This window comes from Erinaceus europaeus, chromosome 22 (assembly GCF_950295315.1).
Source record: "Erinaceus europaeus chromosome 22, mEriEur2.1, whole genome shotgun sequence".
In the NCBI taxonomy this organism is placed as follows: Eukaryota; Metazoa; Chordata; class Mammalia; order Eulipotyphla; family Erinaceidae; genus Erinaceus; species Erinaceus europaeus.
In genome coordinates, this window is record NC_080183.1 from 4,302,305 (window position 1) to 4,328,577 (window position 26,273).

The 26,273-nt window shown below is 59.1% G+C and overlaps 1 protein-coding gene across 6 annotated transcripts; it reads left to right on the top strand.

Annotated features, from left to right (window-relative positions):
* Positions 1 to 3,330: 3,330 nt before the first annotated feature.
* Positions 3,331 to 26,152, top strand: LOC107522270 (uncharacterized). Of its 6 annotated transcripts, none has more exons than XM_060181061.1 (9): positions 3,331 to 3,481; positions 5,949 to 6,103; positions 6,232 to 6,966; positions 7,802 to 7,896; positions 8,388 to 8,487; positions 11,610 to 11,678; positions 11,752 to 11,930; positions 18,476 to 18,555; positions 25,877 to 26,152. In XM_060181061.1, exons 3-8 carry the CDS (start codon positions 6,791 to 6,793, stop codon positions 18,508 to 18,510), a joined length of 654 nt encoding a protein of 217 aa, XP_060037044.1. In that variant the 5' UTR covers positions 3,331 to 3,481; positions 5,949 to 6,103; positions 6,232 to 6,790; the 3' UTR covers positions 18,511 to 18,555; positions 25,877 to 26,152. The 6 variants fall into 6 exon arrangements, 2 of the variants coding, with proteins under 2 accessions (XP_060037044.1, XP_060037045.1); XM_060181062.1 differs by lacking the exon at positions 25,877 to 26,152 and adding an exon at positions 18,794 to 18,984; XR_009547209.1 differs by having other exon boundaries at positions 7,802 to 8,487.
* Positions 26,153 to 26,273: the final 121 nt, after the last annotated feature.

The window sequence follows — 26,273 nt, forward strand, 5'->3', positions numbered from 1 at the left end:
GCCCAGAGAGTTCTGGGGGGAAACACTAAGGCTACTGGGAGGGGGGTGGCTGAGAGGCAGGCTGAGAGTGGCGGGCTGTCCTAGGTCCGGGCTTGGAGGGGCCCCCTGGCCATTTCCTCAGGCCTGGGAGAGGGAACGAGCAGGACTGGGCCTCATTTCCTGGCCCGCAGTTTGGAGGTTTGCACACCCACCCACAAGTATGTGCATACAGACAGGAGGCTCCTCATAAGGTTTTTGAGGGCTCCAAAGTATGAATTAGAAAAAGAAGAAAGAGGAGAAGGAGGAGGATGAAGAGGAGAAGGAGGAGGAGGATGAGGAGAAGGAGGAGGAGGATGAGGAGAAGGAGAAGAAATTGAAGAAGAAAAATGTGTGCTTTGAATCAGATCTACGTGAAAGGAAAAAAAAAAGGCACCAGCTAAGCCGGGTGTCTGGGGTGTTGGCATGGCTCCAGGCACCTCAGAAGAGAGACCATCTATCTCTCAGACCTGGATCTCTGGTCTGTTTTGCCTGACAGATAGGAATCTGAGGCCTCACATGTCCCCTAGAGCAGAGGGAACAGGCTGCGTCACTCACAGGGAGAAACAGCTCAGATCAGAATGTGGCCATCAATTTGACTTTTTCTAGCTCTTTCTTCCATTGCTGCGGACCAATAAATATTTAAAAAGTTAGGTTCTGAGCTCCAGAAAAAGCCAACAAAAACACTTAAACATATGGATATATTTTTTTTATTGTGGTTCAACCATACTCAGTCTTAGTTTACAGCAGCCTCTCTCTCTCTCTTTTCCCTTCTCGTTGCTCCCTTTCTTTCACCATTATCATCATCATTATTATTTCTTTGGGTCTTTCTCTCTCTTTTTTTTAGGGGGCCAGGAGGATAAACATGTTACCGTAGGGTTCTGTTTAAAATAAAATACAATGGAAAGAGAAGCAAGGAGATGAAGTCAGCGCAGGGGCTGAGGACACACCTGATACTAATTACTGTCATGCACGATGTTCTGCAAGACATTTGACTCGCCTGATGTATACATTCGAATCAAGCAAAACAGCACTGGAAGGCTCCTTGGGGACCATCTTGTTCAACTCTCTCCCCCTCTCCCCCCTTTTCTTCCAGATGAAGAAATAGGCGTCCCTGGAGAAGGGCCTGGACCTCGGCCGCCCAGCCAGGAGAGAGCCGAATTGGGATTCAAACCCGCGGTGCTTTTTCTGGGAAACACAGAATTTCCAGGGTCCTGTCCCTGGGCCTGTCAACGAGACCCTGGAAAAAAAGAGGGGGTGGGATTTACTGCTTCACTGCGAGCTCTGGGCTTTGGAGCCAGGGAACATTGGAGAGAAAAAAAAAAGGGGGGGGGGGGAGAGAGAGAGGAAAAAAAGAAAAGCAGCCAGAAGAGCCGAATCGAGTCTGCAGCCGGGAGGCCCCGCGCCCCCGCCGGGGGCCCAGCCAGCAGGCCTCCATCGCACCCCAAGACTGGAGCCCCTCCTCCCGGGGCTTCTGGGGGGCCCCCCAGCCCTGGCCAGGGTGCAGGCAGGACCCCGGCCCTGGGCCTCTGCAGACTGCCAGGCTGCTGTCCGGGGGCGCACCCCCGGGACCCCGGCCGCAACTCGCACGCTCCCTGCTGGCCACCCGGCGCCCACGCCGCCTCCCACGCGGGTTGCGCAGCCCCCTCCAGCTCGCCTCGCCTCTGCCCCGGGGAAGCTAGCAACCGGGCCTGCGGCCTTCTGATTGGCCGCTCGCGCTTGACGACAGCGACTGCGGGCCGCTGATTGGCCCACGCGGCTCGCGCTGTCTCCTAGCGATGAATGCGAGGCTCCTGCCTCTGCGGTGGACAGGATGCTCGGAGCCATGATTCCAGAAGCTTCTAGAAGCAGGGGGGTGGGGGGGTGTCTCAGCACCTAAGCATCGCTACAAGTGTCGGGGGGGGGGTGTCCATGCATCACGACACCACCTCGCCTTTGCCCACCAGGCTGTCCTATCTCCCTGTCTGCCATGCCCGTGTGACACCCCGTTCAGCCCCCCCAAGTCTCTGATGCTCGCGCCCCCGCCACGCACCGGGACGAGTCTAAATGAGCTTGCACCCCGGTCCAGGCCGGGGGTCCGCGGGGACCCTCGGCCAGTCTGTTGGCTTTGCAAATGGCCCTCGGCCAGCCCGCCAGCCCCCTCGCGGCCATCCCCGTGCTCTGGCCACCAAGCCTGTCGCTGGACACAGGCGCCCCAGCAGCTGTTCTGACCCCCCTCCACCGAGCCGTGCGTGCAGAGAAGATGTCCTAACTTGGTAGCCCTCCCCGGACCCCCCATGCCTTTCCCTTTTGGGATTTGTCCTCACCCCTCCCCGTCACAGCCCGATCTTCCCGGCTGCCACCCAGCTGTCACCCCAAGATAGTTCCTAAGCCCCTTTCAGCTGCGTTCTGACCTTTTCGAGGGGACACAGTGCTGCCACTCTTGGGACGGCCACCTGTTAGGGCTTAGCGCTCCTGTCCATGGGGCAGCTCTGTGCCAGCGACACGTGTCCCTGCCTGTCATGGGTGGGGGCCGGCAGGGGAGGGGGTGATGGTTTGCAAAGTGCGAAATGTGGGAAAACCATCTGAATTTCAGGGTACGCCAAACACCTCCATGTCAGACCCTGTTGAAAAAGCACTCCCCCACCCACCTCCAGAAGGACACGGGGATTCACGCCTTGGTTGAGCGAACACCCCCTCATTAACACGGGCCAAACGGGACCCCCGGGGCTGAGGGAGGGAGACGGTGGGGTTCAGGGTAGCTGGTCAGTCAAGTGCAGACCCCAGGACCCAGACCCCGGCTGCGTGGCTGGGGAGGACGCAGCCACTGTGCCGAGCTCAATGGGCCGAGCGCAAGATGACCAGCCCAAGCTGGATGCAGGCAGAAAGGGGCTGACGGTCGCCACCATTCAGGGGGTACCTTTCACCTCTTGGGGGGGAGGCACTTGGTTTCTACTGACAGTGAGCCTGACATGAGTTTTCTCTCCGGAGCCCCCTCCTCAGAGAGCCGCCCAGAGATACACAGGCATGGCGGCCAGTGTACCCCCAAGCATCCCCAGTCATACCCTCGGGCCGTCCGGGTAAAACCACCTTCCTGGGGTTCATCGCCCCCGGGAACCATGCCCACTTCGCCTGGGGGTGGGGGGGGGCCTGGGCAGGGTGTTGGCCATGGCGGCCAGGGGCACTGCGGTAGATTTTTTTTTCTCTCCTCCTCTGCGGCATTCTGGGTGCGGCTCCAACAATTTGTCATAGAATCTGGGGGCTCATTTTCCGGCCAATCATTTTTAGAGAAATGAGCGCATTGCAGCAGAATGCGCTGACGTCAGAGACCACCCCCTCTGCGCCTGCATATAAACCCCACCCAGCCAGCCCCCAGCGCAGAAGACGGAGAGGAGTCCAAGGAGTGCACTGGCCTCTTCGGCCTGACTCGGCTCTGGAGACGGAGACAGACCCACGGCGACAGCCTGCCCGCTCTGTCCGCCCGGCGGTGAGTGGTGTCATCCTCCCCGAGGATGTGCAGAAGGAAGCCGACATCCTCCTGCATCCGGCCCGCTGCGCCGGGACCAGCCGAGACCCGTGGCCCGGGGCTGATCCCCTGTGGTCGGCGACGGTCACCTCGCCTGGTCCCGGAGCACCGGCCGCTGCGTCCCTGCAGGAGGGGACAGCTGGAGGCACACTTCCCCGGGGGTGGAGGGACAATCAGGGCCCCCCCAGAAGGCTCGTCCCCGGGGGCTGGAGGAACCCCAGGGTCAGGGAGGATTCTGACTGACCGACCCCGAGTGGGGACATGGACAGAGGGTTCACCAGCTTCAGGGGGCTGAAAGCCAGGCTTCCCGGGCTCCGAGCCACCAGGTCAGGGTCCACGGCAGAGGATGGCTTCTGTGCGCCCTGTCTGCCAGTCGAGGGGAGGGAGACAGCCAGGGGGTCGCCAGGAAGATGGCCCCTCGAGTCTAGTGGGGCACGTCTTCCCGAAGGCACGAGGTTCAGGGGGTCCTGGCCACGAGGGCTCGAGTCCAGCTTCCTCTCAGTGGCCAGGGGACAGCGGTCAGAGCCCAGGGGGACAGTGTCACCTGGCCGACCCCGCGGCCAGCGCTTGGTCATGGCAGAGACATGGCGTCAGACGCCAACCTGCCAGGAGCCCCCCAGTCTGCTCTAAGGTGGAGGCGGGCACGACATTGGGGGTGCGCAGGCAGGATGGCTGCAGGGGGTGGGCCGGGGTGTCAGGAAGGCAGTGTCCTTGCACCTCGGGGGCGTCTTCCTCTAGGGGGAAGAGAGACGCAGAAAGGGGTGTGTGTTGGCGAGCTGGGCGCTGGGAGGCTGAAATTGGGGGGGCGGGGTCTTCTCAGCAGGGCGCGAGGGTCTCTGGAAGGTTCTGACGTGTGGCGGGCTTTTGAATGTCGATAAAGTCGCCTCTGCGCGGTTCCTTTGTCCCTGTCAAGCCCCCCACGCCGCCCCCTCCCCACTCCCGGCCGCCTGGCTGGTGGGGGTGGGGGGGCGCGAGCGGGCTGCTACGTGGCAGGTTTCTGGAAGGTTCTCTCGCCGGCCGCCAGAGGGCGCTGGTGGCACTGCGGAATTTTGGGGGGCGGGGTGGGAAGGGGAGGTGGCCTTTGTTCTCCTGCTGGAGGGGGTCTCGAGCGCCTTCGCTGGCGCAGTGTGGATGCAGCACCCAAGGGGGCTGCAGGCAGACCCGGACCCGCGGGGTGCGGGCTGTGCGGCTCGGGGTGTCGCTAGGAGAGCGTGGGCGCAGTGAGTGGATCTCAGTCGGCTTTCATTGAATTTTTTTTGGGGGGGGGGTCTTAGGAAAATGTGGCGCATTCAATTCCGATGACGCCACCGAAGATGGCTTAAATAGGCGCTTTCGAGTGGGGGGTCGCGGGGGCTGAGGCGGGGGGCGAGGTATTCTATTTCATTTTTTGGGGGGGCGGGTCGCCTATGATCTAGCGGATTGGAGGTGGCCCGGGTCGCTTGGAGATGGCCATTTTATGTCATTTTTTTTTTTTTTGCAATGGCGTAGGTGGTCAGGGGCGCAGAGACCACCCGGGCGGTGTGCAATCGCAGTCTTGCGACAGAGACCCCTGATAGCAGATGAGATGGGTGTTTTCGGGGGTTCTGGGGGCGGCGGGGGTCCCCGTGTGCGCGCATGGCGCAGTGGTGTTCTGGAAAGATCCGGGTGACGTCTATCTTTTTGCTGCAGGATGACCTCATGTGGGGGCTCCAAGCCCCCCTGAGCAGTTGGGGGCGGCGCATCCACAGGTGGATTCTGCCTGGTGACAGCAGGCGTGGCGGCCGGGGACAGGCGGGCTGCGAGGCGCGGGTGCGGGTGCGCGGGTGCGGGGGCGCGGGAGTGCGCGCCCCCCTCCCCGGACCTGTTGGGCGCCCCCCCTCCAGCTGCGCGCGCGGTTGCCGCAGGTGGCTGGTCGCGGGAGGGCGGGCGCGCGCCCCCTAGCGGTCGAGGCCCGCAAGTGGCGGTGGGCGCGTGCTCGGCGCTCCGGGCCGCGCATGCGCACCCGGCTAACACTTGTGGCCTGTCAATCAAGTTCTCCTTACCCCCTCCCACTCCTCTCCCTCCTCCCCTTTCCACCCCTCCTCCTCCTCCCCCGCCCATTTCTCCTCTCCCTCCTCCCCCTCCCCGCTCTCCTCTTCCCCCCTCCCACGTCTGCTCTCCCTCCTGCCCCCTCCCACTCCTCTGTCTCCTCCCCTCTCCTTCTGTCTCCTCCTCCCTTCGGCCCCTCCTCCCCCTTTGCTCCTCCCCTCCTCTCTTCTCTCTCCTCCTCCCTCCTCCTTCGCTCCTCCTTCGCTCCTCTCCACCAGCCCCCTCCCTCTTCCCTCTCCACCACCGCTCCCCTCCCCTCCCCTCCCTCCCTCCCTCTTGCAGCTGCTGTTCCACCGCTGGCCAGCAGAGGTCAGCACGCCGGGTTTCTAAGCCAGGCCCCCCCCTCTCTCCCTCCCTTTAGGGTCTCTCCAGGGATGACATCAGCAGCCATCTCCATCCAGAGCCACCTCTGACCGTCCTTCTGCCACCTCGCCTGCTGCTCCCCCTGGCGGTCCCTCAGCCGCCCTGCAGCAGGCAGAAGCCCCCGGCGCCTCGCCCCGCATCTCCCCCAGACCCGTGAGCCACTAGCCGATAATGATTTCACATTTTCATTGGTTTTCATTGTAATTAATTCACTTTAATTTTAAGACGTGCCTTGGCAGGGGCAGTGACGGGTCTCTCTCTCTCTCTTTGGTCACTTGTAGAGAGCGCCTGGATCCCCGGTGACATTCGAGACCCTCCAGGACCGGACCCACCCGACCCCCCAGACCCACATGATGGAAGGCGGAGGCAGCCCCAGTCGAAGGACACACCCACCTCTGTTGACCAAGGACATTAGCCAATGCCCTAGTGAGGGGGCATCGGCCATGCCCCCCCCCCCCCCCACCTTGCTGTGCTTATGCCTTGCCGCTCTGATTCCTTTTCTGGAAGTCTGCTTGTCCCACCTTTGCCAGCGAACTGGAGTGTTCCCTCCCCCAGCAATGGCAGTCTTCCCCGACTGCCCCTTAATACCCATTCTGTTCTGAACCAGAAGGATCCCTTGGGAGTCCTCAGGAGGGGGGCCTGGGCTAAGGGCCGGGGGGCTCCACCAGCAACTCACTGGCGGTTCTGAGGCGCAGGGCGGGTTTCTGGAATGAGCATGAGCCCTGATGCCACCGTGTTGAACTGCCAAGGGCATGCAACCCCTCTTTTGTACTCTTTCTGTCTTTTCTGGGGTCTGGGGGGAATCAGATGTGCCCCTCCTAGGGGTGTTATGAGGATCAAATGACAGTAGGTTGCCAACGGCTGGGGCCGGGGCGTGGGAGGGCGATTCCCAGAATGTTTGTTGAAAAGTCTGCCAGGCCAACCCCCTGCCACCTGCCTCACCTGTCTCACTCATGTCCCCCCACCCCCTGCAGCACACCAGACACCGTCATCCCTCTGGGGCTCTCCTTTCCCAGGTCGGGGCTCCTCCAGGAAGCTAGGACAGCCCCCTCCCCAATGGAGCTTTCTAGGATGTCTGGTCCATCTGCAAACGTGGTGGCCTTGGGGTGACCGATGCGGCCCCAGCAGGCCCCGCACCCCATCCCAGGGAAGAAGCTGAGGTGGGGGAATGTTAAGTATCTTATCACATAGCTGGCCAGAGCAGGGGTCCGACTTGGACCCCCGCCCCCCTCCCTGGCAGCCCACCCCCTGGCCCACAGTTACACTCCAAGTGCTTTTCTTTCTGAGTAGAGCCCAGACAATGGGCCCGTCTGTTTGAAGCCCCAGCTGCCCAGGGAGGTCTGGGGAGGGGTCTGGGTGGCCCTGCCCGTGCTCACTCCACCCTTCAATAGTTGGGTGACCTTCAATTAGTTGCTTAACTTCTCTAAGCCTCAGCCCCTTTCATGGCCTAAATGGACACACACACACACACACACACACACACACACACACGGCTCCTTTGAAGACTCCTTGGTGGAGATGCTTTGCAAATTGCTACAGTGGTCGCCTCCACTTCAGATCTGGGGTCGCCCCCCACCCCATTCTTCCACACCCTGCACTTACAGCAGCCAGCACTCACCCAGTAGGTGCTGTGTGTGTGTGTGTGCGTGTGTGTGTGCGTGTGTGTGTATGTTCCTGTCAGACAGTAAACATGTCCCAGGGCCCCTGAGTTCAGCAGGCATTCAGCAAACATTTTCTGGAAGGCCTTGCTCCTCCCAGCAGGCCGGGTGCCGTCCCAGGAGCTAATTGGGGTCCTCCTTTTGAGCAGCACTTTCTTTGGTCCCCTTTGAAGCCACCCCCTGTTTTGTCCAGCCCAGACAAAGACCACTTGGGGTCTTTTGGTGCAGCCCAGCACAGTGGCTCCCGGCTCTCTGAAAGGGGCCGATTGGATTATGTGGCAAATGAAGGTAGGTCTGGTGACTTCAAGGTGACAGCTGAAGTGGAGCTAATCCGGGCTGTGAGGAGGCCCTCCCTTTGTCTTCTGGAGGCTGGAGGCAGCGGTCCCCGCTGGCTGGTTCTCCTCAGTGCCAGCATCCAGGGTGCATGGTGGTGTCCTCTCCCATTGCAGTTGGCAGAGGCCCTTTGGGCCACCTTTGTTGGTGCATTTGAACCTCACAACCCCCTGTCCCGACTTGGGGCTGGCTGCCACCTCCCAGGGGAACAGAGGCCCTCAAGCGGCTCCAGTTTGGATCCAACGCACATTCGCACCCCCTCCGCCTCACCTCCCAAGGGAGAGGCGTTCTCAGTGCTGGTCCCTTGTCCTCACCCCTGGCCCTCACCCCTTCTCGCCTCTGCACTCCTACCTGGGCTTTCTGCACAGTCGGGGGGCCCCCCCGGCCCCCCTGCTCTGCCCTCCTGTCTAGTCACCACAGTCGCTCACTCTTTTCTCCTTTCACAGCCAAGCTTCTTCAAAGGCCTGTGCCCACTTGCTGCCCTCCTCCCTTACCTTCAATTTCCTCTCCAGCCCACTGCTTCTTCCGGCGAAGGCTGTCGCTCAGGTAATGATCTTTCTCTGGCTCCACCTGGACACATGTTCCGGATCCCGGACACACAGACACATGGACACGTCTTCACACTCTCTCACACGTGACCTTTCAGCTCTGGTTCCTTCCTGCTGCTGCGTGCACACGCGCGCACACGCGCGCGCACACACACACACACACACACACACACACACACACACACATGACTCCTGGCCTCCTTGGTCTCCAGTTTCTCCCAGGAATTGTCTCAGCTCCCAAGGCCTAGAGCATCTTCTTTCTACCTCAGCTTTGAGTCTGGCTAACCATGGAATGCTGCGCTCTTGGGGAGGGGTGAGTAGGAAAGAAAACTCGAATTGGGGTCACTACCCATTTTCTTACAGGTGAGGGTGTCCCACAGGAAGGCCCAGGGAGAGGTTGGGGGAGAGAGAGAGAGAGAGAGAGAGAGAGAGAGAGAAAGAATGAAAAAAAAGGGAAAGGGAGTAGAAGAGAGGCAAGCCGTCTTTTTATTCTCCTTTTTTTTTTTTTAAAGACCTTACAGACAAAACAGTGGAGGTAAGGGGGAGATAGACTTGAAATATTAAAATTTATCCCCCTCCACCCTAAAAGAAAAAAGAAATCCAGAGACAGGTATTCTAGTGTGATTGGCCTGGGCTTATAGAAAGTAAACAGGGAAAAAAAAAAAGGTTTTACCCTGATTATCCCAGTGACAAACCCCAGGAAGCTTTCAAACCAAATTGGCCCATTTGGGGGTTTTAAGTTCCTTCTATCAAGTTTAACCTCTTCACCCCCTGAATGCTGGCTGGCCCCCCCACTCTGCACCCCCACACCATGGCCCCTGAGCTGGTATTGGCCTCTGAGTGAATGGAAGGGCCCCTCCCTCAGCTGGCTTTGCCCTCCTTTCTCTTAATGAAGCCCGGCTTAGTTCTTACTGAAGAGCTGCATTCCAGCTTGTCTGCTGGCTTTGTGTGGCAAAGCCTTCACACAGGCCAGGCCCCACTTCTCACCCCCCACCCCTCTCCTGTGGAGGAGTGGCTGTAAGTTAAAGACAGTTTGGGGACGCCGCCCCCCCCCCCAGCTTTAGAAAGGTCACAGGCTATGGCATGGGATTCATCATCTCAGAGCAGCCAGCCCAGAAATAGGTGCCTGCCCCCAACCCCTCCTTGGCCCCTCCCAGTGGAGCATGGTTTGGGGTTCCCAGTGGACTCCCCCAAACTGAGCAAGGCCCTGTGTCAAAAGTGACTTGTCAGGATGAGGCCCAGGGTCACTGCTCTTAGCTCCAGTGAGCTCTGCCCTGCCCAGCAACCCCCCAACCACCCCACACTCCCCCACTTCCTGGATTCTCACTGGCCCTGGCCTCTGGATAGTTCTCAGCCGCATACCCCAGAGATTCTGATCACTTCATGAGTTCAAACCCACAGTGTTCCCGGCCCTCAGCCCAGAGGATAGAGATGGGCATGGGGAGTGTGCTTGGGCCCAAGTGGCCAACTGGGAGAAAGGGATGCCTTCCTCTGATTCCTCTGGGCTGAAGGTACTGACTGACCCCTCAGACCCCCAGTTAATGCCCCTTCCCACAGGCCAAGTTGCCCTGAAGCCCAGTCCCCTGACCAGGCTGTCCAAGTGACCACTGATTTGTAAAGCTCCCCAGCAATTCCTGCCCCAGGCTCTCGTGGAGGAGGGCTCTAGCCAGCATCTTGGGAATTTTCAGTTCCTTCCTGGAACCTGGGACTAGGTGGTACGCCCCTCTCGGCCCGCCCTCCCCTCCCACTCCATCTCACCACTTCTGACTGTTAGGGTCACACACAGCTCCCCTTTCTCTCCTGGGACAGATGTTAATGTCAGCTGCCTGCACGTGGTCCCCCTGCACCCTCTTCCAGCCCAGGGATCCCTCCAGCAGAGAACCTTGAACTCTGACTTCATGCTTGCTTGTAGGCTCTGCGATCAGGGAGGCCAGGAGCCCCACCTCCCCCTGCACCTCCACTTTTTCTAGGACCTGCTGACTCTTGCCTTCACTGCCTGCCCTCCCCTTGGCTCCCCACCCCCCACCTCTCCTCCCCCCCCACCCCCAGCACCATCTCCTGATCTGGAATTCCAGGGGGTGCCCTAGGCCACCCACTCTCCTTAGGGGTATCCCAGCACCAGCTTGGCACCATGTGGGGTTCAGTAAGAGTATGTGGGATGTCTGTTTGGACAGGTGAGCCCCTGAAGGACGTGGCCGCCCAGCTGAGCCGCTAGGCAAGACCAGGGTGAGGTCAAAGGGGTGGGGGGCAGATTACGGGGTGCAGCTGCCACGGCGGCCCGGCGGCGGCCTGCTCTGTTCATTGACTCGCGCGTCCATCCACTGTCAAGCCAACAGTCGATCCTTGCTGACCAAGCCCACGCCCAGCCGGCGGGAACCCCTCACTCTAGCTCGTCCCTTGAGGCCTCTGCTTTCTGGGGAGGATGCCGGGAGGTGTGGTCCTGTGGGCGGCCTTACGGTTGTCCCAGGCGCACGAGTAGGTGGAGGTGGTGGTGAGGCCTTTCTGGGAACCAGGCCCCGGCGTTCCGGGGGTCCTGGGGCCTCTTGTCCACCCCCCGCCAGGGTCCCCTTCCCCTAGACGAGTGCTGATGGCTTGTTCTGGACCCGTGGCCCTGCGCAGGGCCGAGGTGGGAGAACAGGAACGATGGCGTGGCCCTCCGTGCTCTGGCCATTCAGGTCTCTCTCTTGAGTGGGGTCTGCTCGCTGCACCCCTTCCCTCCATTCGATTCTGCCTTCCGCCCCCACCCCCAAAACTGTGGAGCTGAATGGGCTCCCAGCCCTGTCATGGGGCCTGTCTGTCTGTCCCCCCGCCCCAGGGGTGGACGGATGTCCCAGAACCTCCAGTGAGCGGCGCCGGCTGAGCCCCCTGCCCCTCTGCTCCCCTGCTCTGCCTGTCCGGTGTCCCCTCCCCTCCCCGCCTCTTGTTGGCTTTTTTTGCTGAGTGGTCACCTGTGGCCACCTGCTACCCTGTGTGCCTGCCTTGCCCTGCCATCTGCTCCATCCATAGCTGCCCAGGGCCTCATGCCCATGGCTGCCTCCTGGAGGCCGGGCACCCCCCCCCAGCCCCCCGACCTTGTGAACCAGGGGCACACCTGCCACCGCAGCCCAGCTCTCCTTGTAGGTGGGCAGCTCCCCGGCCTGTGGCTCCTCTACCCTCCCTGCCTCTCCCTCCACCACCATACGACCACAGGTGAGGCGCGTAGGGTGGGTCTGGGGGGGATTTGCCAGGCCCTGGCACTCAGTCTCTTTCCCCCTCCCCAAAGCGGACCCCGTCGTCCTGTGCTGGCTGAGAACTGGCCGCCTGGACCGAAGGAGGAAGCCCCCCCTGCTCCGGAGGACCCCCACCCGCCGAGGACCCTGATCCCTGGAGGAGGACCACTGGACCAAGCCCCTCACTGGAGTGCACCGCACCCCTCCTCACCTGCCTGCCCCAGCTCACCGGGTGAGTCTGGCTCTCTCGTGACACACAGGACACCACACTGTCAGGCTCACACAGGACCCCACTCGCCGTCCACTTTGGGGAGGGGGCGCAGACCTGGGCGGGGGGGGGGGAAATCCACACGACCTTGGAGCCGGTCCGGACCAGACAAGGTGAGTGGGGGGCTCACAGTGGTCTGCGCCTGAGAGGGCCTGGGCCCAGGCACACAGTAGATGCTCAGGGCACACAGTAGGGCCTCACGGCACACACGATGGCGCCCACCACGCACACTAGGGGCGCCCACACCGCCGTGAGGTGGGGGCACTGACGGGGGAGCTTGCTGCTATTGTTATTACATTATGTTGTTGTTATTATAGATTGTTATTGTTATAGGTTATTGTTAAGGATTGTCATTATTAGAGATTGTTATTGTCAGAGATTGTTGCTAGACTGTTATTATATATTGTTGGGGGACACAGTATTCCTGGAGTGCACAGGACCAACTCTTGTCTCCAGGATGGGAGGGTCTGTGTGTGTATTCTGGGTGGTCTCATGAAAATGAGGGGTGTGGAGGGGTGGGCCCCCCTCGCCCCCCACTTTCATGGGGGAACAGCCACACCAGGTTGAAGGCTGTGGGGCAGGGGGAGGGAGGCCTCAGGGTGTCAGTAGTGGTACCAGGGCCCATCCTGAGACTCAGGGTGGAGTGTGTACAGAGCCTGGGGGACTGTGCTCCCCATGACCCTCCTTCAGATGGGCTCCCTCCCTCCCTGTCCAGCTGTTTGCACTGTCTTGTCAGTGATCAGGTTGCTCCGCCTCCTGCCCCAAGTCCAGTGTGGCGGGCGGGTGGGGCGGTGTGTTTCCAGAAGGTGCAAGGGCTATGGGGGGTGCCTGCTCCTCCTCCCCTTGTTCTTGCACTCTGGGGAGTTCTGGAGAGATGGGGGGATCAGAGCAGCTTGGGGAGGTGCTGGCCTCTGATATTTACCCCCGTGTGCTGGCTGAGCCACCTGCAAACACAGTGATGGAAGGAGACCTGGGGGGCAGGGGTGGGGGGGGGACTTGACTTAGCTGAGCCAAAATGCCCAGGGCTTCCAGAGCCTTCCTGAGATCCTCAGGCTCCCTGGGGTGGGGTTAGTCCCGCTGACACTCCCACCTCTTCCCCCAGCCCCTTTCTGGCTCAGAACACCCATCAGTGCAAAAGAGGGGGCAGTTTTCAGGGAATTTTTTAAAGTTCCCTTTTATTCATTTATTTACTAAATATTTTTATTTATCTGTTATTGGATAGAGACAGAAATTGAGAGGGGAGGGGGAGATAGAGAGGGAGAGAGACAGAGAGACACCTGCAGCCCTGCTTCACCATTTGTGAAGCTCCCCCCCCTGCAGCTGGGACCAGGGGCTCGAACCTGGGTCCTTGAGCACTTAACCAGGTGTGCCACTGCCTGGCCCCTCATTTATTTATTTATTTGTCAAACGCTATTTGTTATTTGTATTGCCACTAGGGTTATCGCTGGGCCTCCTTTTAAAAAATAAATTCATATATTATTGGATAGAGACAGAGAAATTGAGGGGGGAGACAAAGGGAGAGGGACAGAGACACACCTGCAGCCCTGCTTCACCATCTGTGAAGCTTCCCCCCCGCAGGTGGGGACCAGGGACTTGAACCCGTGCCCTTGTGCATGGTAATAGGCGCTCTTAAGCAGTGGCATCACTACCCAACCCCCTTCTCTTCTTATTTTTTTTTTGAGGTCAGCTTATTTATTTATTTTAGATTCTTTAAAATTTTTAAAAGTTTTTATTTAAGAGAAAGATAGGAGGAGAGAGAAAGAACCAGACATCACTCTGGTACATGTGCTGCCGGGAATAGAACTCGGGACCTCGTGCTTGAGAGTCCAAAGCCTTCTCACTGCACCACCTCCCGGACCACTATTTTTTTTTTCTTTTTTTAAAGTCATGGTCTGATATAAGGTGGTCTGCAGCCCATGTCCTCTGGGGCTGGCGTCATGCATGTCCTGGGAACTAACAGGTTGGGCTGTCAGCCCAGCAGTAAGATTCCCTTCTGAAGGGACTGGGCCCACCAAGCACGGTGAGGGGGCAGCCAGGTCCAGAGAGCCCCCCACCCACCCAGAGAGAGGTTTTAGCTGGACACTTTTGTGGACACAAGGGAGAGGCTGGGAAGTCTGATCTCAGGACCACCATGTCCTCTTGGCCTGCCACCCCCCCCAACTTGGCCACCTTTGTGGCTTTGGGGGTCCCTGACCCAGTGCCTCCTGATCTGTGGTCACAGCACCCCCTTTCCTCCCTGGCCCCCTGAAAACCGGTAAGATGGAGAGAGAGAAAGAAGCATGAAAGAAATTCACTGTATTTTTTCTGAGTCATGCAACTTCCAGAAAGGGGAAGGAGGGGACCCTATTCCCTTCTCTAATGGGCTCAGTAATGAATTTTTCCCTGAAAAGGGAAGGTAGCTTTGAACAGGAGGGGACATGGGGAAGATGGGTGGCTTCCACATTGTGGATACCCACAGAGGGTCTTGGGTCCTGAGTCCTGGGAGTGGTCAGCCCCCAGGAAGTCCACAGGGCCAGGACCCCCCCCCCTGCTGCTCTGAGCCCTGCCTCCCCCTCCCTCCCCACCCCCAGCACCAGAGTTGGGATAGGCGACCCATCATTACATCCTGGTCTTCCCATTCTGAATTCCCTTTTCACTCAAGGATGGGAAGTTCTCGAAGAGGCCTGTCTTCCCAGATGAGCTCCTTCCAGTGTGTGTATGTGTGTGGAGGGGGTTGTTGGTGGTGGATCTCCACTGGTAGAGGAAGGGACACTCTAGAAGAAGCTGGGTCTTCTGGCCAGGCCAGAGGTGTGGCAGAGGGGAGCCTGGGCTGTCCCTTCCATGGTGAGAGTGTCTTTGTCAGGAAACAGGGACAGGATGCTGGAGGTGGAGCTGCCAGGTGCCCCAGAGGCCCACATCTGGGTACCCATTCACCCTGCCTTTTCTAGCGCCGCCTGAGCTTCAGATGGGTGGTCCCGAGGTTTAGTTCTTCCTTGCTCTCTCTTAGCCAGGCCATAGGGCACTAGTGACGAGACGGTGTCCACCTTCTCCATTCACTTCACCCCAGTCCTCAGTCCAGGGTGGAGGCATCCCAGCGGGCAGATCAGCCACTGATGGGAGGCCAGTGGTGGTCTGGACTTGGGTTGGGGATGCGAATGAGCAGAATTAATTAGGGGGGAGAAGGCTGGTGCAGGAGGCGGCCCACACACTTAATTACTCTCGGGTTTCTTTGGGCTTCAGAAACACACAGATGGAGAGCCCAGGGCTCCCACCCTGGGAGTCCGGGTGAGGGGAGAGGACCCACCACCTTCCCTGGCTCTGTGCCCTGAATAGGGTCTTTGGAAGAGCTTAGAGAGGAGTGTGCCGTCCTGGGAGCTGGGGGCAGGAACAGAAGGTCACAGGCAGAAAGGAATGTGGGGGCCTCAGGAACAGCCACCTTGGGTAATGTGTGAGCAGAGTGGAGGCACTTTCCCAGGTCCTGTGAATACAAGCTTTCAACACAAGGTGCCTTTCTTCTGATGAAAAGAGAACCTCAATTACCTTCCCAGACGGAGTGTGTGTTTTTGTGTGTGTGCGCGCGCATCCTCGGCACCCCCCCCCCCCCCCCCCCGCCCTCTTGTGGGTGTCGGAGCCTCTGGGCGGACAATGTCATGCTTAACTAGCCAGTGGCCCCAGTGACCCCAAGACACTCAGGCAGCCCGTCCCCCCCTTCTCAGGGCTGGGTCCCCCGAGACAGGATCCCAGGATGGGAGGCTGGGGGGCCTAGAGGGTAGCGCCAGGACTACAGCCTCTCTGGAACTTTCTCTCAGCCTCTCTGCTTGGCTGGGTGAGAACCAGGGCTCTCAAAGCTCCAGGGTGTGCTTAGAGAGGATGGGGGTTTGGGGAAGGGGCTTCCCACCATCTCTTGGGTGGGGGGCTTTTGCATGTGGGGGGGAAATTTGTCCCCAGAGTGCCCAGAGGGTCCCAGGCTGCTACCAGGGGCAGAGGTCTGGCCTGGTGTCTCTATGGCCAATAGTTTCTGGATCTCAGTTTCCCTGTCTAAGATGTAGTGGGATGTCAGGGCTGGAAGGGCAGGCCCCCATGTCCCCATGTGCCCAGACTGATTCCCCCACGCACCCCCAGAGGTAGGAGAGAGGGTGGTGCTCCCAAGACCCTACCAGGAATGAAATCCTGAGACATTTGAGCCTCAGTTTCCCCATTTGTGAAATAGGACAGTGCAGGGCCCAGGGTGCCTCCTGACCTGAACCTCTACCAGTCTTGGGGTCCTCCCACTGGGGTTCAGGGGTCACCTGTGGTTGGCTGCTTGGTTTTCTGTATGGGGCCAGAGTTCAGAGGCCCTCACCCACTGCCCTCTCCTCCAGGGGTTCAAGGAAGCTGGTCAGAGCCTCTGGCCAGGCCCCTGCAGATGGTGGCGGTCACTGCGCCTGCCGGGCCTGGCTTTCTGTGGACACGCTCTGCTCAGGCTTGTCCCCATATTGGCTCCTGGGGTCCCCGTGGGCCTGGAGGCCCTGAGACCTTTGGGCAGGTGCCCGGGGAGGGGGGGCTGCTGTCTCTCCAGGTGCCTCAGCTGGCGTCCCTGCCCACCCCAGTGCAGACTCCCCACAGGCAGGCCAGCAGGGTGGGGAGGGGAACCCTCTGGAGAAGGGCAGGTGCTGGCTCTGTGCTGAGGCGTGTGCCGCCCACGCTGATTACCGGGCTGGGCTGCGGCTTCTGTTCTGCGACCTTGGTTGCTTCCATACCTGCCAGTCAAGATGAGGCATCGAAAAATTGCCAGCCTGCCCGCCTGCCCCCGCCTGCTCTCCATTAGCGGGAAACGGGCACCAGATACCAGATAACCTTAATTCCCTCTAATTGCGTGCTCTGAGGCAGAGAGCGAAATTCCAGGAAGAGAGACGTGTAAACATTCTGTGAGCGGATGCTTGGCCTGGGGGACGGGGACGTAGTTTCAAAAGATGTCCCAATTACGTGAGGTTCAGGGCCTGGCCTTGACATAGGGACAGCCTCTGCCCTCGGTCTGTGTGGGGGGTGGTCTTGACAGGACAGGGTTAGGGTTGGTGTATCCTTGAGATCAAAGTCAAAGGGGCAGATCGACCAGGCCCTGCTAGCTTCCAGATTAAAAAAAATAATCATGCCAGCAAGAGTGACAGCTGTCAATACCCTGGGCTGCAGAACTGGGATGTTGTGAGCCTCTTGGTGGAGGTGCGTTTGGGAAGAGACCGTGTGTCTCTGAGGCCTCAAATGCTGGGGTGCAGGCTCGGGTTGTCCCTTGGGCTAGACAGGGAGCCGCGTGTGTGTTCTGGGCCCAGGTAGGACATGTCCCCAAAGGCCCTCAGACTGGGGCTCGAGCACACCTGTTCCAGTTAGGGAAAAGGCATGGTCAGACGAGTTGGGCGGGGGGGGGGGTCTCTTCCTCTCTTGGGCCCCCCTCCTCTGAACCCCCAGCTGATGGCTCTTTGTCCATGCCGCCTCAGTGCTGGTAGATTCTGTTCAAATGCTGTTTTCTGTCACTTCACTTCAAAAACACTTCGGTTTGTAGCACAAAGCAGCGAGAACCCCTGTCTCCCCCTCCCCAGGCCCCTGTCTCTTTGCCCATGAGTGTGGCCACTTTGCTTACCACTGATGGACCAACGTCCGTCCACATGTCATGGCTGCTAGTTTAAAAAGTGTCATTAGTAGGGGCTAGGCGGCGATGCATCTGGTTAAGCACACACATTACAGTGCGTAAGGACCCCAGTTCAAGTCCCCAACCTCTTCTTGTAGGGGGGGAGCTTCACAAGCAGTCAAGCAGGACTGCAGGTGTCTCTCTGTCTCTCTCCTTCACTGTCTCCCCTTCCCTCTCAATTTCTCTCTGTCTCTATCTAACAATTAAGTATAAATTTAAAAAGAACCAAAATTAATTTATTTAAACAGTAAGTTTAAAGTGTCATGACTGTGTTTTGTATGTACACACCTGAGCCACTTCCCCAATCCACTTTTTTTTCCCACCCTGTGAGCTTAGGAAGAAAGAGAGGGAGAGGGAGAGGGAGAGGGAGAGGGAGAGGGAGAGGGAGAGGGAGAGGGAGAGGAGAGAGACATCACAGCTCCACTCCACTCTCCTTGGAGCTCTTTTGTTGCTGGAGCTTGAACCCGGAGCCTCACACACACAGTAGGGTGTTTGCTGAGTTGAGCTGAGCTGTCTGCTGGCCCTGATGCCCTCAGCTCCGTCATGACCCCCTCCCTCACCCCCACACCTGGGCTCAGGGCTTTCTCCGCACCTGTGCACACCAGCCTCACCTGGCCTGTCACCCCCATCCCTCACCTGGCCTTAGTCGCTTCTTCCTCACCTCAGTCCCCAAAGTCATCAAACCCACATTTTGGGTGTAAAGATGGGAGCTCGCTCGCCCCTTCTCTCCTGTATGAGGCCTAAATGTGCCTTCGTCCCCTCCCCCCCAGCCTTGTGCAGGAGTTCAGGGTCTCCCCACAGCCCACCCTTGCAGGCAGGATGAGGGTACCTGGTCTCAGTTGCATGACTGGGCGCTTTCTACTTCTAGCCCGAGACGTCGCAGGACCTCTTCGTGGGAATTGACCTCACACCCAGCACCCGAAACCCCGAGCCCCCCAGCTCTCAGTCGTAAGTGGTAGGGAGGGGTGCACACGTCTGTGGTCAGTGTGGGCAGTGGGGGCTGACTGGTGCTCAGAGCCAGGGTGCAGGGGGCCACCTGGGGCGGAGTGCTCAGGGCAGATCCTCAAGCCTCCTAGAGTTGTCTTGGTGTCTTGGTGACTCCTCGCCCCTCCCCAAAATGACTTTTTTCTCCCTCCGCTAAGCCTCTGGCCCCCGAGTTGTTCATTATTCGGCTCTTGTGCCGCAGGACAAACTGGGATGGAAGAGGCCTGGGGAGCTGGGGGTTCCCCACCCAGAAGCACCCCGCAGAAGGCCCAGGAGGACACAGACCGAGGGACACCCCCCCACATGGACCTCAATGACTTTATCCCCCCCCGCCCCCAAAATGTCTGGAAAATAGAATGAGCATATTTTCTGTCTTCAAAGTTTCCTGTTAAACCTTTTCAAGTTGTTTATTGTTGGGGATGCAGTCGCCTCGCAGCCCTCTGTGCTGGCCGGGGGGGCTGGGGGGGGGCTGAGTGTGTGTGTGTGTGTGTGTGTGTGTGTGTGTCTGTAGACAAAGGTGCCCACTACCGTGGGCTCTGTCCCCTGATCCTGCCTCTGTCCCACCTGTATGTCTGTGCTCTCCAGGGTCTTGAAACGGGTTTCTCTTGGGGACAGCTGCTTCCTGGGGGGGGGAGCGAATGTAGGGGCTGTCTGTCCTGTTTGTGCAGAGGGCCTGGGGTGGGGGCAGAGTCAACAGAGCTGTCCCCCAGGCCTGTCCAACCCCCCCATGTCCAAATCCCTGATTCTCTGCCTCACTGCCCAGGGCCTGGGAGCTTAGCTTAGCCTGGGGTGATCGGGGAGCAGGCAAGGGACTCTCACCTGGGGAGAGCTCAGATTTTCTGCATGTTTATTTCCATGGCAGGAGTTTATTTTACTGGTGTTTGTTGCATTGTCCAGGCAAGTGCTTGGATGAACCTAATAGTTCTTACAGGGAAGGATGAATGAATGAATGAATGAATGAATGACACAGATTCCTAGTCGTCCCTCTCAGAGGGGTCACTATCCATCCACCCAGGAGATAATTTGTAGATGAACTATGTCAGCTCCCCCCCACCCCCCAGCTGGCCGAGGATGAGGGGTTTCTGCTAGGCTCAGTGGTCTCCACAAGGTCTCCACCAAGTGTGGACATAGAGTGAGCAAAAGGGGGGTGTCATTCATGTCTGAATCTCTGCCCCCTGACTCATCTCCACAAGAATAACAGGCAGTGAGAAAGCAGGATCGAAAGAGGGGTTCAGAGATCCCCAATAAGAGGAGGGGAAAAACACCCCCCCCACACACACACACAAGAAGAAAGTAAGAAGGGAAACAAATCAAATAATAGAAAGAGGAAGAAGAAATGAATGGAGACTGAGGTGTGTTTGAGGCTGTGCCCCTGAGCTTGCTGGCCACGAGAGGGCCAGTGGGGAAGTCCTTGAGCAGGGGGGTGGGGTCACTGCCCTGCCCTGGCTGTGGGGCCACTTCCTGGCTCCGCTCGCTCCCTGTTTGTAATGGACAATGGGGTACCCTCCCTCTTTCCGGTCAGGTCACTCCTGCAGTGGCTCAGCAGGGAGGGCGGCTTTGCAGAAAGGTGTAGGAATGAGGGTTCTGGGTCAGGTGGGCACTGTGGCCCTCACCTGGGCCTGGGTCACCTGCCAGGGGGGCTCTTCCCAATACGGGACTCTAGAGGGCCAGTCCCACCACCCTTCTTGTCCTGGATGTGGCTGTGTCCTGGAAGACTTGCTGTCACCCAGGGTCCCCCCACAGGTCCCCATCCTTCCCCCCTAGTGGCAGAACTGGCCCCTAGACCCTGAGTCCCTTGGCCTGGCCCCCGGGCCCGTTTCAAGACCTGCCTCCTGCTGGCTTGCTATGCTCTGTAATCTGTGGACCTCCGCACCCTGCTTTCTGTCAACATTGTCCTTTCTCCCCTGGCCCCTGTTGCCTCTCTGAGGAGCTGTCCCCCCAAAGCCCTCCAAACCCCTTCTCTCTACTGGACAGGATTTGTGCCTTAGCATGTCCTGTTTGCCTGCCATAAAAGAAACAAATAGAAAGACTCAAGTTCGTCTCTATGTCTCAGTTCTTATTTGAGAAAAGAAAGAAAAAAAGAAAGAAAGTGAAAAAAATCAGTTGAGAGAGAGAGAGAGCTGGAGTCCACCTGAGTCCTGAGCAGGAGGATCAATCTTTGCTGGACCCCCAACCTGTGGCTGAGGCCAGGGCACCCCTGGGTGCTGGTGGGGTGTGGGGTGATGGTGTGGCTTCTGCTTGGGGTGACTTGGACGTTGGGGGAGGGGGAGGCCAGGCTGTCTTGCAGGCCAGCAGAGAAGTAAGGGGTTGGGGTCAGAGGTCAGAGCAGGGATGGGAGGGGGTTCAGCCAGGGGTGGGGGTGCTGGGGGCGGGGCAACCCCGCTGGACTGGACACCAGCGGCCCCTGGAAGATGGAGGAGTGATGTCGGCAGCCACCCTTCCGAGCCTCCAGCACCACGTGTCTGGGTCACGTGAGCAGGCCCACGTGGTCCTGATGTGGTGTTGGGGCCGCAGGGCTCTGCTCGTCTCCTGCTGCCTGTTGGAGCTGGGGGGCCACCCCTTTCCCCCGGGATGCCTGCTAACACCTGCTAACGCCAGGGTGGGGGCGAAGACAACTGTCTGCCCATCAGCATGAAGTGGGGGGCTAGAGAGAAGAAGCCGGGGACGTGTGCACGCAGTGGGTGGGCGTGGGTGTCTGCTGGGCCAGGAGCCCGCTCCTAGGACTTTCTAACCATCTGGGGACTGTCAGGAGACTGCAGGGCATGTGGGGGAGACTGGGGGGTGCATGGGGTCTGTGACCTTTGTGGTTTTGCATGTGGAATTTGGTGGAGGAGGGCTCTGGGTACCCAGAGGCAGAACGGGGCAGATGCTGGGGTGGGAGAGGACAGTGTTCTGGCAGGGATGGGGATCCCTGGGGGGCTCTGCGCTTCACCCATGAGGTTCCAGGTGGGCTCCAGCTCTCCTTCTGACCAGGCCTCTCCATCTGCTGTGCCCTTCTCTGCACTTGTGACAAAGGTCACCCCCTGTCTCTTACCGCTGACCTTGGCCCCCACCAAGCTGCAGGCAGTGAGAGCCTCAAGTCTCCCGGAGTCCCCTCTTTGATTCAGTTCCCTCCGGGAGCTCAGACTAGGCTCACCTATCTGGAGCAGGAAGATGCCCACCTTGTCCCCAATACAGCCCCCAACATAGGTGTGGCTGTCACATGACCTCAAACAGGAGGCCCCCCGCCCTAGCATGATCTCCTTTCTCTTCTTCTTCCTCCTTCTCTTCCTCCTCCTCCTCCTCCCAGTCTCCCATGCCCACATCTGTGTCTGTCCGCTACTCATCTTCTGAGCGAGCGACCACCTTTGCTGCCCCTACTCCCGTTGGCTTCTCTCCTGCCATCATCTCCCTGCACTGGCTGCACCCTCCTGCTGCCCTGCCCACAGCTTTGCTCTCTGCCACTCCCCTGGCCCACCTTCACCCACCTTCACGCTCAAGGCTTGGCACTGCCCTGTGTGCTGCCCCCCCCCCCCCGCGACCTTGTCCTCCAGGCTGAGTGTGGCAGTGAGGCCTCCATAGACTGTGAGCCCCTGGTGGGAGAGGACCTTGTCAGGTGTGTCTGGACACCTTTGTGTGTGTAGGGCACGTCCTGGACGCTGTGAGGCGAGGTCATGTGTTTTGGGGGGTTGACGATGTGAGTGAGGGGCCTGTGTCTGGTGGCGGGAGTGAGGCTGGGAGCATGGGTGACGTAGGGACAGGTGGTGATGGGAGTGGATTCCCCTGGGGTGACGGCAAGATCTGCGACTGTGTGAATGCGTGTGTGTGTGTGTGTGTGTGTGTGTGTGTGTGTCTATCCCTGAGTGTGAGTGTGTGTGTGTGTGTGTGTGAATGTGACAGTGTGTGACAGTTTGAGTGTGTGAGTGTGTGTGTGAATGTGACAGTGTATGAGACACTGTGATAGTTTGAGTGTTTGACAGTGAGTGTGACAGTGAATGTGACAGTGTGTGACTGAGTGACAGTGTGAGTGTGTGACAGTGTGTGTGACAGTGTGTGGAGTGTGTGACTGCAGTGACTGACTTAGGAGGCTGGGCACCCGTGTGCAATGCCAGAAGTGGGTCAGGGTGGGCAGGGAGAATGTCCCGAAAGTCCCCCGTCATGCTCACTTGCTGTCTGACCTCCCCGCGGGTACTAACAGGACAGGGTCGACGCGCTTGTTAACACAATACATTCTCTTCTGTGAACCATTTTGTCCAAGTCCTTGGGGTCCTGGCTTGCACATAGGCTGTCTACCCGGGACCAGAGAGTCACTGGGGACAGTGAGGGGTCAGTCCCAGTCAGGAGGTGCTTTAAGGGAGACTCAAAGGGGGCTGGGGGGGGACATGGGTGGTCACCTCCCTTGGCAGCCAGCTGAGCAGCTGTCCCTGCAGCTCCCCTCCAGGTAGCCCCTCTTTGGGGCTCAGGTTTACTGACCAGCAGAGTGGCCTGGTGCCTCCTTGGGCTTTTCTGAGCCTCCTCCTCTTATGCCCCTCATGCCAGCCATGAGGACAGGGGACCCCCCTCCCACAGGCAGGACCCCCACACTCCCTTGTTCCCTGCAGGTTTCTGGGTCCACAGAGTGCCACTCAGCCATCTTTTGCCTTTCACCTCATGCTGGGGCTGGGGGCCTTTCCTTCTTGGGCCACACCTGGGGGTGCTGTGACGAAAGAGGCCCCCCCTTTGCTTCCCGGGTGGGGAGTCACTGCTGCGAGCATACCCCTGCTGGCTTCCATCTGCCACCATCACCCTCAGCTCCCCTCTCATGGGACACCTGACCCAAGATGCCTGGGTCTCTGGCCACCTGCCTGGTGCATGTCACTGCTGTGGACATTGCTTCTCTGCAGTCAGTGGACAGTGGGCACGACCCATCCGTCCATCCATCCATCCATCCATCCTTCCATCCATCCACCCATCCATCCATCCATCCATCCTCTATCCATCCTCTATCCATCTACCTATCTACCCATCCACCCATCTGTTGACTCGCTCAGCCAAGAATCCCGAGAGAAAAGTCTTGGAAGTCTCTGTCCAAAGAGACTCTCACAGTGTCTGTGCTCCCCAGGCAGGAAAGGAGAGGTGCTTGTGTTATTTGGGGTGTGTGTGTGTGTGTGTGTCAGGGGCCAAAGCAGAGCCTGAGCCCCCCATGCTCCCCACTGGCCCCTGGGGAGACTTGATTGCTGTCTCCACTTTGTCCCTCTCCAGCCACTAATGAGTAATCAGGGGACAGTCTCAGAATCACAAGAGGCTGAGGCTGAGGCTGAGCAGGGTTCTGCCTTTCAGGCCCTGAGAAACCATCCCACTCTCTACAGGGACGGCCTGGAGCTTGTGGAGTTGATTCCAGGCTCAATTTAGAGCAAATTGGTGGTGGGGAGGGGCCCTGCTGGACCCAGCCTGTGCCAGCCCTGGATACCGGGGGAATGGTGAACAGTCCCCCCCCCCACTTCTCCTGGGTTTGTCCGATTTTTTTTTTTTTTTGGTGGGTGGTCCTATCTTTAGAGAGGAAATGTTAGCGGGCAGAGCCAGGACCCTGGAGCTGGACAAAAGTGTGGTGTTGACTATAGGCAAAAGCTTGAATCTGTCTTTGGGGCAGGGTGGGGGGAGGGGCAGCGGCACCCACCTCGCAGGGCTGTTGTGAGGACCCCTGTAATCGGGATTGGGGACTGACACAGCCAGGGAGGTGTGCACCCCCGGGGGTGCTAAGGTGGGGGTGGGGGTGGGGGTGGGGTGCAGGTAGGCAGGGGGGTGGTGGGGCTGAGCCCAAGGCACTGTCTTAGGAGTTGCCATCATGTGGGGTACAGGGCCCCAACCCCGGGAGTTCACAGGTCCACCCCGCTTCTGGAAAGGTGGGTGCCTGGCTGTGTCTTACCCACCACTGTCTCTGGCCTCTGGGCGGCACTGAGGGCACACACCCTTCCCCAGACCTTCCCCCCTAAAATAAAAACTTAGACTCCCACCATCAAAGACTTAGGAGGCCCCTTTTCTGATTGTCACCCCCTCTCCCAGCTGGTAATGTTGGGTTTCCAGTGGCTGCAGCCTGGGTGCCTTACATAGGCCCAGACCAGTGGTGGGGGCCCCCTTCTGTTTTGTTGGCTGAATGTGGGGGGTGGGTGATTGTAAGGGAACTGGAATTGACACCCCCACTCTTGTCCATGCGCCTGACTGGCCCTTGTCTGCACCCCCTGTGGCCCCACTAACTAACTTGTTGATCACTATGCCTCATGACTCTGTATGCTGTGTGGTCTTTGGAAATGGGATGTCTCCGTTGGGTGTCGCGGTTCAAGTTGGGCAGAGCTCATTGGGGGCCAGTGTCCTGAGCAGGTGGGGGTGTCACAGAGGGGCTGTAAGCGGCCCTCTGCTCTGTGTGAAAGCGAGGTTGGTATAGACCCTGCATTGGGTCCGGGGTGTTGTACCTCCTCTTTCTGCAGGGTGTAGGGTACAGGCGAATAAGTTGAGACTCGGTTCAGCTGGGTGTCAGGCAGGGGACCCCTTTCTGCCCCAGCAAGCGCCCCCCCCCAGCTGAATGTCCTGGGGCTAGAAACCCCTCAGCAAGGAATGTTTGGGACCTGGGGGGTCGTCTCTGAAGGAGACCTGACTTCTGTCCCGCTCTGGTCCCGTGAATGGGAAGCAGCCCCTTTATGGGCACATAAGGGGCCTGTGGGTACAGCCTGGGGCCCCACAGGGTCCTCTGCACATCATGGGAGCTGAATTTTATTTAGAATGTGGCTTTTGTTTGTCAGGTTAAAGTGTTTGGCTTAAAAGCATGCGGAGTCCAGCTCAGTAGTTGGGGACTTTTTTCTTCCTTTTTTTTGGGGGGTGGGGGTGGGGTGGGGTGGGTCCTGACCCCACCTTCATCTATAGAGCCTTTGTCCCTAGAGGTGACAGTGTCTCCCTGTGAGGCCCGGTGTCCCTAAGGCTTTCCCAGTATTGGCAGAGGGTGGGAGGCTTCAGAGAACCCCCAGAGGAAGTGGGGAGACTGATGGCTAAGTGAGCCTAGAGTCTTAGATTCTGGGTTAGTGGGGGTGGGGCAGTGAGTTGTGGGGAGGCCTATTTCTGGAAGTTTCTGCAGGCGGGGGAGGCTGAGGGTGGTGTGGAGGAGTGTTTGAGGAGCTGGTTTCTGAGGTGCCCCTCCTGCCTCCGCCCCCTATGACTGCTGGGAGGGCTGGAGCCTCCCCCTTTGCTTTGGGGTCTGCCCTGGCTTGCCTGTCTGCATGAGAACTTGGCCAGCAGTGAGACGGGCCTCGGCCTTCACCTGCACCTGTCTCCCCAGCCTCCACAGCCTCGGGGACCCTGCACACCCCCACTCCGCAATCTGGACCCAAAGACTGGACCCGGGGCCACACGCCTCCCCCTTCCACCACTGACTGATGGACCTCACTGCTCTGACCCCGGCCCAGCCCCCCCTCATGCACTGAGACTTGGGGGGGGCCCAGCCTGGCTGGTTCTCACCTACCTCACAGGGCTGTTGTGAGGATTTGGGGGGCCCTGGGGGGAGGGGCTGGGTGCCTCGTCTGTGCTTGAATAAATGTGTTTCTTGTCTTAACAATGGCCGATGTGCTACTAATGTGGGTGGGGGCTGAGTGTGGGCATCCTGCCTCAGTCTTGTGGCTGGGAGAGTCAGGGTGGGGGCGCTATTCCTTTTCCAGGGAGACCCCCCATCCTTCTAG